At 46.7% G+C, this 16,761-nt stretch overlaps 6 protein-coding genes across 6 annotated transcripts; 2 read left to right on the forward strand and 4 right to left on the reverse strand.

Moving 5' to 3' along the window:
* Positions 1–49: 49 nt before the first annotated feature.
* V2V93DRAFT_365659 (uncharacterized protein) lies at positions 50–2,261 on the forward strand. Its single transcript, XM_066909127.1, has one exon. The coding sequence runs from the start codon at positions 113–115 to the stop codon at positions 1,856–1,858; it is 1,746 nt and encodes a 581-aa protein (XP_066767480.1). The 5' UTR covers positions 50–112; the 3' UTR covers positions 1,859–2,261.
* Positions 2,137–4,062, reverse strand: V2V93DRAFT_365662 (arginine-tRNA-protein transferase). Its single transcript, XM_066909128.1, has 5 exons — positions 3,820–4,062; positions 3,684–3,705; positions 3,433–3,599; positions 2,875–3,362; positions 2,137–2,797 (listed from the first exon to the last, which is right to left on the reverse strand). Exons 1-5 carry the CDS (start codon positions 3,984–3,986, stop codon positions 2,310–2,312), a joined length of 1,332 nt encoding a protein of 443 aa, XP_066767481.1. The 5' UTR covers positions 3,987–4,062; the 3' UTR covers positions 2,137–2,309.
* An 87-nt stretch (positions 4,063–4,149) lies between these two features.
* On the reverse strand, positions 4,150–6,343 carry V2V93DRAFT_365669 (aspartic peptidase domain-containing protein). The gene is made up of 4 exons (XM_066909129.1): positions 6,221–6,343; positions 6,103–6,145; positions 5,881–6,001; positions 4,150–5,545 (listed from the first exon to the last, which is right to left on the reverse strand). The coding sequence occupies exons 1-4, from the start codon at positions 6,283–6,285 to the stop codon at positions 4,599–4,601; spliced, it is 1,176 nt and encodes a 391-aa protein (XP_066767482.1). The 5' UTR covers positions 6,286–6,343; the 3' UTR covers positions 4,150–4,598.
* A 691-nt stretch (positions 6,344–7,034) lies between these two features.
* On the forward strand, positions 7,035–8,616 carry V2V93DRAFT_365672 (chromatin remodelling complex Rsc7/Swp82 subunit-domain-containing protein). The gene has a single exon (XM_066909130.1). It carries the CDS (start codon positions 7,192–7,194, stop codon positions 8,452–8,454), a length of 1,263 nt encoding a protein of 420 aa, XP_066767483.1. The 5' UTR covers positions 7,035–7,191; the 3' UTR covers positions 8,455–8,616.
* Positions 8,617–9,076: 460 nt separating this feature from the next.
* Positions 9,077–10,594, reverse strand: V2V93DRAFT_357409 (uncharacterized protein; the record flags this gene model as incomplete). Its single annotated transcript, XM_066908029.1, has 1 exon — positions 9,077–10,594. One exon carries the CDS (start codon positions 10,592–10,594, stop codon positions 9,077–9,079), a length of 1,518 nt encoding a protein of 505 aa, XP_066767484.1.
* Positions 10,595–14,854: 4,260 nt separating this feature from the next.
* On the reverse strand, positions 14,855–16,315 carry V2V93DRAFT_378712 (triose-phosphate transporter family-domain-containing protein; the record flags this gene model as incomplete). The annotated part of the gene is made up of 4 exons (XM_066911972.1): positions 14,855–15,933; positions 16,019–16,024; positions 16,077–16,144; positions 16,200–16,315. 4 exons carry the CDS (start codon positions 16,313–16,315, stop codon positions 14,855–14,857), a joined length of 1,269 nt encoding a protein of 422 aa, XP_066767485.1.
* Between the last annotated feature and the right edge of the window lie 446 nt (positions 16,316–16,761).

The following is a 16,761-nucleotide window of genomic DNA, read 5'->3' on the forward strand; positions in this document are numbered from 1 at the left end:
GATGCAGCACGGCGCAGCCTTTTTTTATCATTCCTTTTTCGAGGCGTCTCTGATATATCCCCTATCCAGGTTCTGGCTCCCTCCTCCTTCGTCAATTTCTCTATCCTCCGCAATGCGCACAGCGTCCTCCCGTCGACTGCTCATTGCCTCGCTAGCGGCGTTGGTCTTCGTCGTGCTTATTTGGTCCCTCGTCAGTCCGGCGTCCCTCGCTGGCACGGCCGCACACGCGCCCGCCACTGACGACACCCAGCAGCCTGTCACCGCTGCTCCGGCTGCCTACTTGGAAAAGGGTACTTCTCCTGTTGCTAGTACAGGTGTTCTCGGCGGCGCTTCGGCCCAGCCTGTCACTGAGCAGCCTATCACTGAGCAGACTGTCACCGAACAGTTTGGTGCTGAGCAGGCTGCCGTCGACGCGTCTACCGATCTCAATGCGCCAGCTGATCGCAACACCGTGTCAGTCGAGGTGCCACCCTCTGAGGTACCTGCCTCAGAGATCGTAGCTCCTGCTACTGCTCTTGCAGATAGCAAAGACACGACGGTCGACGGTAACGGTAACGACGACTCCGACGACTCGCTCGCCGGCTCTGGCTCTACAGAACCCGCTCCGCCACTTGATAACGCGCCCACACTGACTACTACTGCCGCTGCCACCGCCGATGATAGCAACTCGCTGCCTCTCATCGGAGGCAAACCCATTGATGTCGCCTTCCTCATGCCGCTCTCGTCCACGCACTTCAACTTCTGCCGCTCTCTCTACACCGCCCTCATGAATGACTATCCCAAGCCTACCCTCGTCAACTGGGGCAAGAGGTTTAAGAATCCTGCTCAAGGTCGTGTGCACAAGATTTCCGGCATCGATCAGTATTTGCACCGCCTCTCTGACGATAAATTTGCCTTCATCCTCGACGGCTACGATGTTTGGTATCAGATTCCGTATCGCGACTTCCTCTCTCGCTTTGTTGAGTCCACGAAAGCCGACAACCATGAAGTAGTCGTCTTTGGCGCTGACAAAAAGTGCTGGCCTAATGAGCCCGATTCGGCTGCCTGCGTTAACGTGCCAAAATCGCCTCTTCCTACCGACGTCTATGGCCCGCAAACTGATAAGCTATTCTCAGTCTATCGACAGCAGTACATCAACTTCCGTCCGCGCTGGCTCAATTCGGGAAATATCATTGGTCCGGTTCAGGGCATGCGTGAAATCTACGATCAGGCAAATTACTCTATCACGCATGCGCCTCCTGATCAGGTCTTTTCTGACCAAATGTACATTGCCGAGATTTATGGCGAGCAGAAGCTTAAGATGACGGTCGATTTTACGTCAGAGCTTTTCCAGACTATGACCTTCTCGCACAAAGATATCACCTTCCTTGAGGATGATCTCTTTACTTTCCCACGCAAAGCCCCCGAGGACCGCAGATGGTATGCTTTCAACCGTGTGACCTCCAAGCTAGCGCCGATCTTGCATTTTAACGGGCCGAAGGAGCACATGGATGAGTGGTGGCCTAAAATGTGGTGGTACAAAGAGCGCGAGAACCCGGCTGTTATTGAAAAGTCTAAGCAGATCTACGAGACCGGCGGTGCCTATGATGAAGATGGAAATTTCATTTCCTGGTCTGATCTATGCATGAATGTCGATGTTAACGATGCTCGCACTGGTAAGATACTCGAGGATCGAAAGGCTGCGCAGGAAGAAGCGGCAAAGAAACTTGTCGCACCGGTTGCTGCTGCTGCTCCTGCGGAATCTATCCCTGAGGCCCAAACAAAAGCTGTGGAAGTTGTTTCTCAGGCGCAAATAGAAATAGCCCAAGTTGTCCCTGAGACGCCTGGAGAAGCTGCTCAAGCTGCTCCTGCTGCTTAAGTCTTGGCGCCGGCCATCCTTCATGTGCAGCACTCTTGCATTCTGGTTCTCGCATACATACGCCTGAGCAACAGCTGCTGCATTGCATATTCGTGATAGTTATACTTTTATTGATCTTTTATATACAAAAGTGGAGTTTTTTGTTCTTTTGATGTTCTATTTACTTTTGTTTGCTTATCAATAGCATTGTTGTGAAATTGTCTTACATTGCGACTGAATACATTGTCGCATTTATACAACTATGTATGTATGCTATCTGGTTTTGGATTTTGCTTTTATCTTAATATTTTGTAAACATAGAGTTTAAGTCATGGCATGCTATACGTTTATCTTTAGTGATTTGGTTTATAAAATGAAATGTGCAACTCGAGAATATATTCACTGGATTGTTTTTCCACTGTAGAATCTTACCAGTGTTAACTAATGTAAATGACCACATTTTTTGCAAGCTCTATACCGATGGCGGCAACAGTTGCCAAAACCTCTTCTTCAAACTCTTTGAATATTTCTGGGCCTGCAACTTTGACGCTCTGCGTTCGTGAAGATCAGCGACGTATTCAAATAAACAAAAGAAAACACATACCATTGCTGTGTATACGTAACGATTTACAATCAGTTGAATATGTTCTAAATTAGCCGTTGCTCTTACTTGCTCGAGAGAAAGCACACCTGGCATGTCTGCTTCAAACACACTGATCGAGTCATCCGGAGTATTTTCCTCCTCATCCTCCGTTTGAGCACCTTTCGCCCCGCCTTTCTGTGGCCGATTGTGTTTATCTGGATGATCCGGCCCGTCGGCAAAAGTCACGTATTCACACTTGCTTAGTTCGGGTTCAAATCTGTCAAATCTAAAATACTCGTATAATTCGGGGTCAAGTAATTGCGAAGGCGCGAATGCAGACTTGTATTTCATCTTTTGACAGCTGTAAATGTATAACCCTGCACAATCACACACTCATCAGCATTTTACTTCGGCTATTTTGTTAAGAGATAAAAAGAAGACGATCTGATCTCACCCATGTAATAAAACTCGTCGTTTTCTTCTAATGCTAGAGCAGCTTCTCGGCAGGCACTGAGTTTTCCCAAACTGTACTTTGCATACTCTTCTCTCCACATGAAGTACACCCCAGACACCGAATTCGGTAAAAAATCTAAAACAGCCATTGCAATTAGATCTCCATCAAGATAATACATTTGATGCCATAATCCAAGTTTTTTGGTATTCTCCTCATACGTGTAGCCAGGTGGCAACTGAAACGGGTTGTCGCAAAGAAATCGCTTGAACCCAGCCTGTGAGATTTCGTGCTCATTCTCATGATGGCAGGTGATTTGGTAGTGCTTGAATAATTCGAACTTCTCAGTAGTGAATATTGGCGCGACTAATTTTACTGTAAATTCATGGTGGCGTGGGATATGCGATAGCTCGGGTGGTAAATTAGACGATTCGGCTCGGTGAATCGCGTCAAGTAGATCGAATTCTTGATTGCGCTTGCCCTTCCCGTGTCTATACATTTTAGAGAAAATATATTGATTAACCCTACCTCACACCAAATAATAAATAGGAAAATACACACGCTTTAGATATTGCGCTCTCATGCCGATATAAGGCGTCTTGATATGTAGCTCCCAGCACGAATCGGTTGAATCGATTAATGGTCTGTCTATGCTCTTTGGACGGTTTATATTGGCTCACTGCTAGTCGAATTGCATACTGTGGGCAACAAGAGTGGAGCAAATCAGGCTAAATATATCCTCTCAAGTTAGGATCTTCTCTATTATCCATTCATTGATATGCATGACGTGCATTGCAATGTCGCATTCACACCTTATACATAAACGATCCCGACCTAACATCACAACGTCAACATCCCACTCATTTCTCTTCTTGAAAAAAAAAAAAAAAAAAAAGGATGTAGAAAAAAAGGATGTAGAAAAAAAGGATGTAGAAAAAAAGGACGCACCTTCTGTACCCGCGGTCCATAAATTCCTGGTAATCCTTAACCGTAAGCGAAATCGCACTGAATCCAAAAATCGCACTCCCACTCGATCCAGAACAATACCCACAATGCCGTCCAGAGAGGTACCGTCCAGTGTCGATTACCGATATCGGATCTCCTGATAACAGCATTATTCTAGTCTAGTCTTTGATAAGTAAAATTGCATTCGAGTGTGGGAGGGGGTGGATTGTGTGGGCGCGGTGCGTGTGTATTTGTTGTAATTGCCAATCGTACTTCTAGCGCGCCAGTTGGGAGCAGATTTACTTTCATTTTACTCATAAAATAGTTTAAAATAGTTAATCAATACAAAAATTATTTCTAATACATTATTCCAATGAAACAATCAGTCTATTTAAAACCTAAGTATCTAAATTATACTCTGCTCAAGTACATGCAGTTTAATTTTCTCTAAAACTTTTAACATCGTAATTAGTTGAATTATAGTCTACATCAGCAAAGATCATATACTCAAACACCATCAGCTATGTAACATTTAAGTCACAGCTTCTTACTGCTGCATAGCTAGTTCTTACTTATGAAATTATTCCGTATAATATATTTGCAATAAAGGAGAAAAAAACAACCAAGCCCAACCAACCAGTCACTCCCACAAACAGTTCACCTTATAATAAAACCACACAACATGGAAAATGAAAAAAAAAGTTATTGTAGTTTGTAATCAAAATCATAATTCTATTTATGCTCAATAATTCACATCAAGCAACAGCTTTACTCAATTGAATTTACTTGGCCTCAGCAAGACCGACACGGTCGTTGCCAATGTCGTAGATAGAGTACCACTTGCGGAGGAAAGCGTCACCAAGAATAACAAGCGGTCCAACCGGTTCGGGGAAGTCCATACCCATGAAAGCGGAGATGCAAGATCCCTGAACCTCCATGATGTAGTCAGAGGCAGAGATAGCAAACTCCTTACCGCCAAGGTTGAACGAGATCTCAGGAAGCGAATCACGAACGTCACATTCGACAGTGTACTGTCCCTGCCAGTTCTTCTTGGCACCAATCTCCATGTTCAGGATCTCAGCAAGGCCGGTGGGCATGGCAATAAGCGAGGTACCAGTGTCAACAATGGCACCAGTGCTCTCGAGCTCAGCAGACTCCTTGCCGAAGGTGATGCTGCGGAGGTCAACCTCCCAGTAGGCCTTGCGACGAACAGGCAACCAGGTGATCTCACCAGTATAGTGAGACTCATCAATACCACCGAAGGTAGCAACACCACCCATCTCCTCATCAACGGCAGTGTCGCCAAGGTAGAAAGAAAAGACGGGCTCGTCGAGGAGACCCTGAGCAATGGCATTGTAGACAGGGGGGACCATGCCATCAACGGAAATGGTGTCGTATCCAAGACCAAGGATACCGTCGAAACGGCCAAAAGCAAAGGCAAGACCAGGCTCCTGGGTGGCCTCAGCAAAGTCCTGGCTCTTGATCTCAAGGTCACCGATAGTCAAGACATCGTTGGAGACGAAGCCAGACATGGAGCCCGATCCGTACTGGATGTCAAAAGAAGTACCGTTCTTGACATAAGTGGACGACGCAGACGAGTCGTACTTAGTGTGTAAGTAGCAGGCGATCGAACCGCACGATACCGACGGAACCCACAAGTTGGAGGAACCAGTGTCAAGAATGACCTTGAAGACCTGAGCGGGAGTACCCAGAGAGATCTCAGTAAAGTCTACATATATCAATTAGCAATCAATCATTCATAGAAAGCGCTACGACAAGTGGTTGGGATGCGTGATTGTTGACCAATGCGCTTTCGTCAAACCCTATCCCATGCATATTACTCATAGTAGATGTGCTTTCGCGGCTTTTTAGTCCACTTCAAAAGATATATATATATATATATATATGTAATTCAGTTTCTGTGAAATGAGGACACCCAGAATAAAACACCAGACGAGTAAACGGCAGGATAAGATAAATGATGCAGGTTAAAGGCAAGGTACACGCGCGGCCTCCATCACATTCGCCCAGCACGATGATCGATAATTACAAAAGGAAACATACACTGAGCGTTCAAGAAGTTGGTCAGGGGAACGTTGTGTGCGGTCTCAGCGTCAAACTCCTGACCCTTGTAGCTGCCAAGATACTTCTGTCCAAGAGCCTGCATGTGGGAGGTCATGTCGAGCTGCGGCACAAAATCCGAGTTAGAATAAGCAATTATTAAAGCGGGCTTTTTTGCATCCGACTAGGAGAGCATCACTGGCGATAAAAACAAAAGTAACATACCTTAGCGAGCTGCTCAGTAAGAGGAACCTTCTTCATGTTCATGCTACAGACGACCAGTCAGCAAGAGAGCTCGTATCACACACACGCCACCAAGATGACGACAGAAAAAAGAACGTACGAGTGGACGGCGGCCTCAGTGGAGCTCAAAAGAGCTCCGAGAGCCAAGATAGCAGAAACCTTCATTGCGAATAGGATGGGATGCGAAAGGTGGTGGGAAAAAAGAGAGGGAGGAAGGCTGATAAAGAGGAGAGGAGAGGAGACGAGAAGAGGCAAAGGTGCGGATGCCCTGAGCTTCTTGTTCCAGAGCGTGATCTGACGGCACTGCCACAGAAATGACGCCACTTGCGGCCGTGCAGCTTATCTGCCCGCGCCCGCCGTGTTCTGGACTCGCTGCTTATCGTGCTACAATTGCGGGAGGTTTAGTGCTGTAAATATTCTGTCATAAACGAAATAAGGTGTAAATGTGCTACGTTATAGCACAATCTATTGCATATTACGCACGCCAGACCTGCAATTACGTAATAACACATGCATTCTGGATAATATCTTGCAGCCCATATAATTGGGCATACCCTGCTATTCTCTTTGTTGAAAAAGATTCCGGTCTGCTTCTGTGACTTGTTAGACTAGTTGGCGACTTGTCTTAGTGCTTCCGGGGTATTACCTCTGTGGTGAGCGATCCAACCAACTTTGCAGCGCTGCGTTGGCCAGGAGTCGACCAGATCATTTACATTTGCTACCTCTGCAACATTTCGATCTACTAGTTACATATTTCAGACCAGCTCCCCTTTCCTTTGAATTTGTTGGTCATGAACCTGACTGATATTCTGCGTCCAGCAGAGTAGGTAGTTCTATCAGATCCGTATACCCTAAACCTAAGCAATGGGATTTTTGCACCTTGACAAACAAAGCATACTCGAAAAGCGTAGTCGAGCGAGAACTCATCATCCAAAGACACACTGTAATCTAAACAGATCTAATTCCGATTCCACAGACTCTTGTTATAATCCAATCTTCCCGTTGTCAAACATATTTTATACATTGGTCATAAGCTAAGTATTCCAATATTTAACATCTCACCGCGTTCAAATGTCGAGTCCGCTGCCTCACACTCCGCGTCCCCGGGGTCGTCCACGCGGAAGACCCCCTGGGAGCAAAAACAAGCATCCGCGAACTGCGCCCCCCGCAACACACCACGGCCGCGGGCGACCACGCCGACATCGTGACTATGACGACGAAGACGTGATCAAAGCCGACGACATCACGTTTGACGACGAAGATGACGAGGGCGAAGAAGACGAGGACGAGGACGACTCTGGGGCAGAAGGTAGGCCGCGCCGCAAACGCCGGCGACAGTCTTTGAAGCGAGAGGAGAACAGTACAAGCAACAGCACCGAAAACGACAATAATACCGACGAACCAAAAGAAGTTCGCGAAGATCCTAGAGTAGCTGCCGCGCGCAAGGCTAGGGCAGCTCGCATGCGCAATATGCAGATGCGCACTACCGCAAACGCGCAGACAGTGGCTCCTCTTGATTTAGACGGAAACCCGCAGACCATTAAAGACGACGAGATCCTGGTTCCGAATCTCGAGATTGGAGATACCAAAGTCGACGAGTTCGGCCATCTGGCTGGCGGTCGCGAGTACCGGTGTCGTACATTCACCATTCAAGGCAAAGGCGAGAGATTGTACATGCTTTCCACCGAGCCGGCACGCTGCATCGGTTTCCGCGATTCCTATTTATTTTTTCAGCGCCATCGACAACTCCTAAAAGTGATCATCGACGAAAAACAAAAATATGATCTCATTGAGCGTAATTTGATTCCACATTCCTACAAAGGTCGCGCAATAGGCGTCGTCACCGCACGCTCCGTCTTTAGAGAATTCGGCGCGCGAATCATTGTCGGCGGAAAGAAAATCACTGATGACTATAACGAAGAAAAAGCTCGTGCCGAAGGCGCTGTTGAAGGCGAACTCGCCGATCCAGATGATAAATTACCGCCTCCGGGTATCGAATACAATAGAAATCAGTACGTGGCCTGGCACGGTGCCAGTGCAGTATATCATACTCAACAAGCAGGTGGCCAGCCTTTGCAAGATTCTGTCGGTGCGCTCAGAGACCCACTGAAGAAGAAGAACATTGTAATCACAGACGAGAACTGGATGCTTGAACATGCTAGAGCGGCAAGTAACTACAATAGCAGTCTAGCTCTGCAACGAAGAAAAACTTGGGGAGAAAAAGGTGTGTACGAAGCTCATACAGGAATCTACATGTTTCCTCAGGCTTCGCAGCCAACGAAATGCTGGTGGGAGTACGTTAGTCCTCGTCCATTGCAGAAAAAAGCTGTCTAGCATACGCTCTCTTGTAATAAAAAGTTATAACGGCATTTTACGATCAAAAGTTATCTAATCATTTTTGCAACATAATTACTCTTGCAACATCTTGGATTGCCAATATGAATCAAAAATTATTATTAATTAGTAACAGTGAATGAAGTATTGTGAAATAACACATTCGAAACCTCCAAACTCAAAGAGCTTACTTTTTTTTCAATCGACAAAAAAATTCATTCATTGCTCTCTCCCCACCGACATTCAAAAGAACCGACATAAAAAAGAAGACACCCAACAAAACCAAGAAAAAAAAATTGCCAACGAATATAGAAATGCAAATCATTAAACATTCTTGGCGACTTGCAACGTCGCCCTTTGACATTAACAAACGAGAGGAGAAAACAGAAATCCAAAATAAATCGTTGAGAGCATCATAGAGCATCATCATCAAAATCCCGTTATATGCCAGCAAGTTAACACAATCAATAAACACAAAAACTTTACAGATACACCAAAAAAAAGGCGAAGGGTTAGAAAAGAGATCTCTTCACATATAAACAACAAAGCTATTCTAACTCAAACCAATCGAACTGATAGAAAAGGAAAGCCATACAAAGAAAGAGAGTTTCAAAGCTCCTTTTCATCCACTTCGCCTCGCTTGCTCTGCAGCATGTTGCTCACGTAAAGCAGACAGTTCTTTCTGCCGTTCACTCTCTGCGGCTGCTGCCAAAACATCGACCGACCCACTCTCCCATGACGATTCAGTTCGCCGGTGTAGTCCTCCTCTAGGTGTGGACGCACTTGAGCTTGGGTTTAATATCGCCGGTCCAGCAAGCTGATGTGGACCATGCCCAAAGTGTGTCGAAGATGGCCTGGCGTATGGCTCATATCCGTGTAAACTAGCTTCAGATCTGTGCCGTGTGTGTCCGGACCCACGTTTTCGCGGGAGCATATTCGCGCTTAACGATGATATTGGAGGCAGAGAAGTGGGTACTTGTTTAGGAGATGCCCCACTAGCATGCTGCAGACCACTGCTAGATGGAGGAAGGTGCTGCTTCGGTGTCCCAGCATCAAATACCGAGGTCTGCCGCCGGCGTTTGGGTGAGGAATCTTCCTGAGGAATATTGAGAAGCGATCGCGTTGGTGAGCGCGGGATTCCATTACCAAGAGGTGGAGGCCGGCTTGAATCACCGAAGTTTTGCGGTCCTTCTTTACCTCCAGGCACACGATCTTTTGCTGAACCGCTGTTTGGTTGCCAGTGATGGAATTGCAAGGTAGGTTGCTGCTGTTGCTGTTGAGATTGCGACTGTGACTGCGACTGCAAAGGCGGAGGGGGAGAAGGGGAGCGAGTAGGTTGGGGAGGTGGAGAAGAGCGATACAAGCCAGATTTGGCCGTAGGAAACTCGACTTGCCGAACTTGCAATGGAGGAGTCACAGCGGCTCCGTGGCCGTGATAAGCTTGGTGCCCCTGAGACCCTCCGGGTGATATCTGTTCTTGCGATGGAGCCGTTTGCGAGGCAGCTGTCACTAAAGTAGGTAACGGTGGTCCTCGAGAAGGTGCGGGCGCCGGTGGTATACAAGGTGGCGGAGGAGGCGCTAGTCCTGGAAGTAGACCCCCACTATGCTGCAAACTTGGGATAGATTGTGCGCTCTGGCTGCGATGATGATGCGTATTATAACGAGGATCGTTTCGCACATCAGGCCCGCCAGGAGTAGATACTGTTGAGGCCGCTTGAGCTGCTGTTGCTGCTGCGATTTCTTGCTGCTGTTGCTGCCATATACGTGCCACATAGTCTCTGATCCATTCCGCAGTGGCGCCGGTTACTCCGTTGCCAATGAATATGAATGGCATCATACTAGGTGGAATACCGTATCGGATTCCTTCCCGAAGAAGCTCTAAATCGCGTTTCCGCAGCTCAAGACGGTATTCCTCTTGTTTAGTTCGCTCTTCTTCGGCGCGACGCCGCTCTTCTTCCGCACGGTAAGATAATGCATGGCGTAGCGACTCATCAGAACCTTGCCATGAAGAAGGTAGGAATCCGAGTAGACCAATAATATTTTCAGTAGATGAAGCGTGTGATTGTGTTGGAGTTTGCGCCGACGGGTGAGCGGCCGACGGCTGTTGCGGGTATGGCTCATGCAGGCTTTGAATATTCATAGTTGCTTTTTTTTCTAAATTCTATAACGTATATGCAAGCCGTGATAGACAAACAAAAACCTTCTAGAGCAAAGAAAAACCGAGAATGCAAATGCGGATAAAGATCGAGTCTGAAAGCACATAGGGATGGTGAAACACGAAACGAAGAGCACTTGGGATTTACGGAAGATCGACGAAAGATCTAAACGCTGATTTGAGATCAAATGTGCTGCGATATTGAAATGGAAAAATCTGCGAGCTACGGTTAGTACCGAATCGATTAATACGAGTGATGGTGAGTCTGCTCGCCCACGACCGAGGCGTTGCAAGAAATTCACATAGTCGAGCTTGAGAGATGACTGAAGGCCAGATACAAGATCAGGACACCAACAGTAAAGAACCTTAGCGGAATTGCGTTTTGATATAGCGCATATACGGCAAACCGGAAGTAATGAGACTAGTGGGCGCGAAGAGAGCGAGGACGAGCAGCCGACACAAAGCGAGAGGGAAGAGAAACGCACCAACCAGGCAAGCACAAAACAAGATCACGCGTGTCGGTTCGCGGCACGGTAGGGCACAGGCGAGAGGGGGCTGACACAAGCAATAAACTGCACACAGGAATCACGCGACACAACGAGATGATCTTCCGGACAGAGACAGACGAGGCTGAGCACGATGAGGAGAAGGACGAACAGGGTTTGCGGATGGAGAATTTGGCGGGCAGAGTTAGTGTTTGCCCCTGTGTTGCTGCAACAGACGCGATCACGTGAGTGATTACTTGAGGGCCAAAGCAGGCGACGCGTTCCCGAAACGGCTTAGTTTACAATCAGAGTTACCCGAAACGGTATCATAATAGACGGTAGCCGATGGGTACGCTTCGGGCGCTAAGTGCTCACGAATTTTTTCTGTACGAGATTGAAGGCGTCAAGAAACTGGCCTCCTTGAGAAGAGACGTTCACGCACTCACCGCAGAAGTTGTACGTCAGACTGATTGCGCTCTCTCTGAACCTGCCTTACGTCGTTCTGGTCCGAAGGCCTGCAGGGTCTGGGCGGACGCTCCAGCAATGTCAGACCTTTCTTTGGCCCAACTGGGCAGCCTACCACCCCTTGCGTCCTGCTGGCACCGACACGATGCCTCTTTCGGGGCTCTTTGCAACCCCCTCCCCCCAAATTAGGCACACGTTTATTTGGACAAATGACGGCGTCTAGAAGTATAGCCAAGCCAATCTCGTCACGCATTGCAGCTCGTACGGCACCCAGTGGGCAGCTCTTAAGCAACCTGCTCCATACTTCAAGTGCACCCATTATCAGTGTCGATCTGAGTATTCTGAATGAAAGATTTGTAAAATCACACATACCCTACACCATTGCTGCGCGTCGCTATCTGTACTCGAACTTTTATCTCAAGTTGAAAGCGGAGGCCAGCAAAACTTTTTCGCTTTTCGCTTTTCGCTTTTTCGCCAGTCACTAGCGTCTTTCTCGTCAGCTGCCGATTCCAGCAGCCATCACTCGAAAACGAGCCCCCGGTCCAACTACAAACCCCATTCGGGCGGGTCAATGCGCGACAATCGCAAGACAGCTAGCCTTTTCTGACGTGCTGCACGCAAGAAACATGCAGCAGCAGCTGCCGATCAGTTGATAGACTTTCCTTCTACCTCTGAGATTTGGTAGCACTCAGTATGCGGACTCCTTTTTTTTTTTAACTTTGGCAACCTCATACTTGCCCGAACCAGAGAAGGTGGCCAGCGCGGAATCAGATATTCGCCTGTCGTTCTCTCTAATTTTTCCCACTGTATTAAGTTGTACTCGCGTTTTCAACGACGCGAACTTAAAAAGCACGAGCCAGCTGCTTAAATTTCTCTTATACGGATACGACTGTCTATAAGGCAGATGCTGCTCTGGCCTGCGAGACTTTATAATAAAACAAAAGCGCTTTTACATAAAGGAAGAAACAAGTAAATAAAACAGCATATATAGCACAAAGTCATTGAAAAAAAAAATAAAAAAAATAAAAAAAATGATTCGACCCAGGATCGAACTGGAGACCTCCTGCGTGTGAAGCAGGTGCCATAACCAACTAGACCATCGAACCATACATAGAGCTTAAGCTTACTACTTCACTATATGAACATAAGAGCAGTTGTCAACGAACGAACGAACGAACGAACGAACAGACCAACAAACTTACGAACGAAACGCCCTATGTGCGTCGGCAGCTTCGACCAGAGTATTCCGGGTACTCAATTGGATAAGCCATTTTTGTTTAGAGCTTAGATGGAGATCAAGAAGGTTGTCTAGACGCAGGTTTCCACCTAGTGTCGTGAAGTAAGGGCACAAAGTATGATTAGATGTATGAATGATCCTTGAATGGCGCTATACAGAGTGAGAAGCAAGGATTATCTTATTTAGAGACAAATTGTTTTAACCATGATTAGAATCAGCCTTGATAAGAATAACATATAACGATACGTCCTAGACTAGCTCGGACGCTCTGCGGCCCGACACCGAATAAAAGTTGCCTCCATTTATCCTTGAAACACACCCTCTACGACCGTCCACTATGCTTACATCGCAGGATACAGCCATGACCTCGATCGACACCCTCGTTAATCCTGAAGTCCTGTTGTCTCGCCACATGGTAGCGATGCATTTGCGAGAGCAACAGGAGAATCCGGAGAGAATATGAACGAGATTCTACTTACTGATTCCAAGAAGTCGAGGTATGGCCAGCCAAGACTCGCGGGCGAGGGCAGGATGCAAATATTGAGGATGACGGCGCTGCTCGCAATATTCTGTGGAGCACCTCAAGTTGATCAGAAAAGTCATTTTGCAAGTTTTGCAACTCAAGTACAATGTTCGCTAATCACCCGCTGCCGCGCCTCGTAGCGTTCGCATACAAAATGCTCCTCCTGAAATAACAAGTGAGGTGCAACAAAGAGGATAACACTCTTCTGTCATCGAGTCTGGCAAGTACGGGACCGACGTGATGAAGGGTGGACCAGCCGTAGCGAGTCGGAGATGGCTACTTCTCAGCGCGCACAACGTATATGGAGACTTATGGCTGTCGATGGCGAAGCTGTGATAGGGACAGGGGGCTACCCCAAAGACAAAAGGTTAACGCCATAAACACGAATCAGAAAAGAGGTTTGCATTGGATATTATTGATGAATCGCAGCGGTTGCAGATATCTGGCTCGATGTCGTTAATCAAATTGCGTAAGACGGGTTACAGGAAAGGCAATGGTAAATTGTATTATTTTGCTTCGATAGGTTTGGTCTTTGCTCTGTGCATGAATTGCATACATAGCAGTATTTCAATAGTACTTATCGATGAATATACGACAGCTATAAAACTGCATCCCCGTTTCGTGGCATTTTATGAGGATGAGCGGGGAAGAAATGCTACAGGCATAAGCAGGCAGGCGACGTGCATAGAAAAGGTACCAAAAGCTCGTGCCCGTACCCTCAGCCTGATATTTGTGTGCCGACTGCGCACTATTCGGGGTTACTATAATAAATAAAAAGCCGTTGACCCACTAGTGCAATGCAGATTACCCTGTCAGAGTTATGGCTGCTGGGCTTTGTGTTTTCTGTCGACTGTTGCTACTGTGACCTACTTCGTCAGGCTATATTTGCAGGACTGAGTCGATGACAACTAGAAGGTCAATTCGCCGAAAAAAGATATAATGATAATAAAACGACGACTGCAGCATGTGCATCATTTTCTTTAACTTGAGCAGACAGTCAATTTTTGCTGGCCATGTGACCCGGATTTGATAAGGAGCAGAAGCTGCACAAAAAAGCCACTCTCGCGCATAATATGAAACGCTTAAGCTGCAGCAGCTATGTCTGACAAGTCTGACAAGACACTATGAAACGTTCAAAGAGACAATAATAAAGTTCTATGTCTAATGGACGACAAAAAAAATCCAAAATGCCCCGTTATTCATCACTAAGCAATATAATGCACCTATCAACGCAAAAACAATCATAGGCGCAGAAAACAGGGCGGATCAAACAAAAGCAAAAAAAATAACAAAAGAACAAAGCCATGCAATTTTAACTAAAACCTTAGATAAACATCTCCACACTATATAGATAGCATAACATATATCGTGACCGAGCTTATCATAGGTGCGAAATAAAGAGCCAAGAAAGAAACCGCTAAACAAGATTCACCAGAAACCCCGTAGATCATACATGTATCGTCAAATTCATATAAATGTCACAAACAAAAGGGCGATAAAATAAAAAACAACAAAACGATAGATGCAAATTATAGTCACTCTTCGACAGATACCTCTGTAGGAAGCGAGGCAGCTTCAAGAACCTCTTCAAAAGCCCCATCGGCGACTCCACCAACTAACCGCAGAGACGGAGAGTGATAGAATAAAAAGACGGCTGCAACTGAGAGTATTACACATGCCGTACCTATCTGCTTGCGCCGACGCAGTGGCAGTTTAGTATAATACTTTTTATAGCCTTGGCTGTCGGTAGTTTGAGCCAGTAGCAACAAAGGCGAATAACCGGCTTTGTATCCAAACATGCCAATTAGAGCAATAATGTAGCCAATCACTTGCAACCGCGTTATTGTTGTCCGCCATATAAGAGACGAAACCAGTACGAGGCCGATGTCTTTGAGGATACCGCATAAACTGAGTACCAGAGACGATGTGCGTCCGATCAGAAAAACGACCGAGATGTTTAGGCAAAATGCCGCAATGGCATTCAAGGTCAGAGTTATGAATCCAAGATCGTGCAGAGCAGAAAGAGTCAATTTCGCGCGCTCATCAGAGAGCATAAAGAGAAAGGAATTCGTGAGGGCGCAGACCGGAGCAAAATAATATAGACAAACCAGCGGATCCATAGACAATCCTTGGCCTGGTCTCGAATTGTAAACTGTCTTTTCTTGCTCCGATTTTGCAGTCGCCGAGTGTAAAAGCCTATTCATCAGTACAAGACGTAAGGCCTCAAAGAAAATGGCAAGGATCTGAATAAAGACGCCATAAAAAGAAAAATTGATTTCGCCAAACGAGGCGACAAAGACGCCAAAGACAATGATCCAGATATTGACGAGAACATCTATGCGGAAGGACTCGACGCCGAGAGAGTATGAGATGATGAAGACAGCGACGGGAGCTGTGGCCTTAAGCATTTGGATGAAGGAGATGTTAAGATAAACGTAGGCTTGGTTGCTGAACACGAGAGAAAGGGAATAGAAAACAGATACGGGAACAATTCGCTTCCAATACACATCTTTTGGGATGCCGAGTGAACGGTTGTCGTAGAAAGTTGTTCCTCTGGCAAGACATTGGGTTGCAATAGCAGAGAAGACAAGATGCCAGGTGGTGAGAAATATTGCTGAGACAGTTAGAGTAAGAACAGACGAAAAACGAAATCAAAAAGATAAATCGATAAAAAGGGCAATCAAGATTGGGGCACATACGGAAGGCTAGAGAGTGAGTCAGTAGAGCACGCATGCAAGTAGAAAAGAGAGCACATACGAAATTGATTGTTATACAGTATCGACTTGTTGAAGAGAATGACGACCGACGAAATCAAGATCCATAGTCTATAGACAAAACGTCAGAAAGACAAGCAGAAGCAGTACTGTAGGAGAGACATACAAAATGAAAACGCCAGCATGGTGGCCGGCCGCAGGGGTCGATCGCACAGCTGCCGGGAGGATGTGGTCTGCAGCGGCGCGCGTTGCCACAGGGATGAGAATGGACTTTGAGTCCATTGAGAGAACGGCAGAGAGCCTGAGGAGGAAACGGGGAGTAGAGAGTAGGAAGAATAGAAGAGGAGGAATAGAAGAGGAGGGTGTGACGAAGGGTAGGCAGCCGCTGATATTTCTCGTAATATTTCTCGCATCAGCTAGCAGAGAGCCGAGGCGACGAGGTGACAGGTATCAACCGTGAGGCTGGCTCGCTTTGATTGCAGCAGTGTTCACTGCTTAATTACTATTGTTAATTGTTTGATTATTAGTATTACTAGTACTACCAGTATTATTACTTTTACTGCTGTTTTCATTATCATCACCATCATCGGTGATACTGCTGCTGCTGCTACCGATACTGTACTTGATGCTGCTGACCACAGCATCCGCGCTGCACGCGTCGCTAGCGTCCGCCACAATGTACCTGAGCACGGCTGGTCTCCCCTGCCTGCACTCTCCACAAACCCCTT

This window comes from Kockiozyma suomiensis, assembly GCF_038497685.1.
Source record: "Kockiozyma suomiensis strain NRRL Y-17356 unplaced genomic scaffold V2V93scaffold_3, whole genome shotgun sequence".
Lineage (NCBI taxonomy): Eukaryota > Fungi > Ascomycota > Lipomycetes > Lipomycetales > Lipomycetaceae > Kockiozyma > Kockiozyma suomiensis.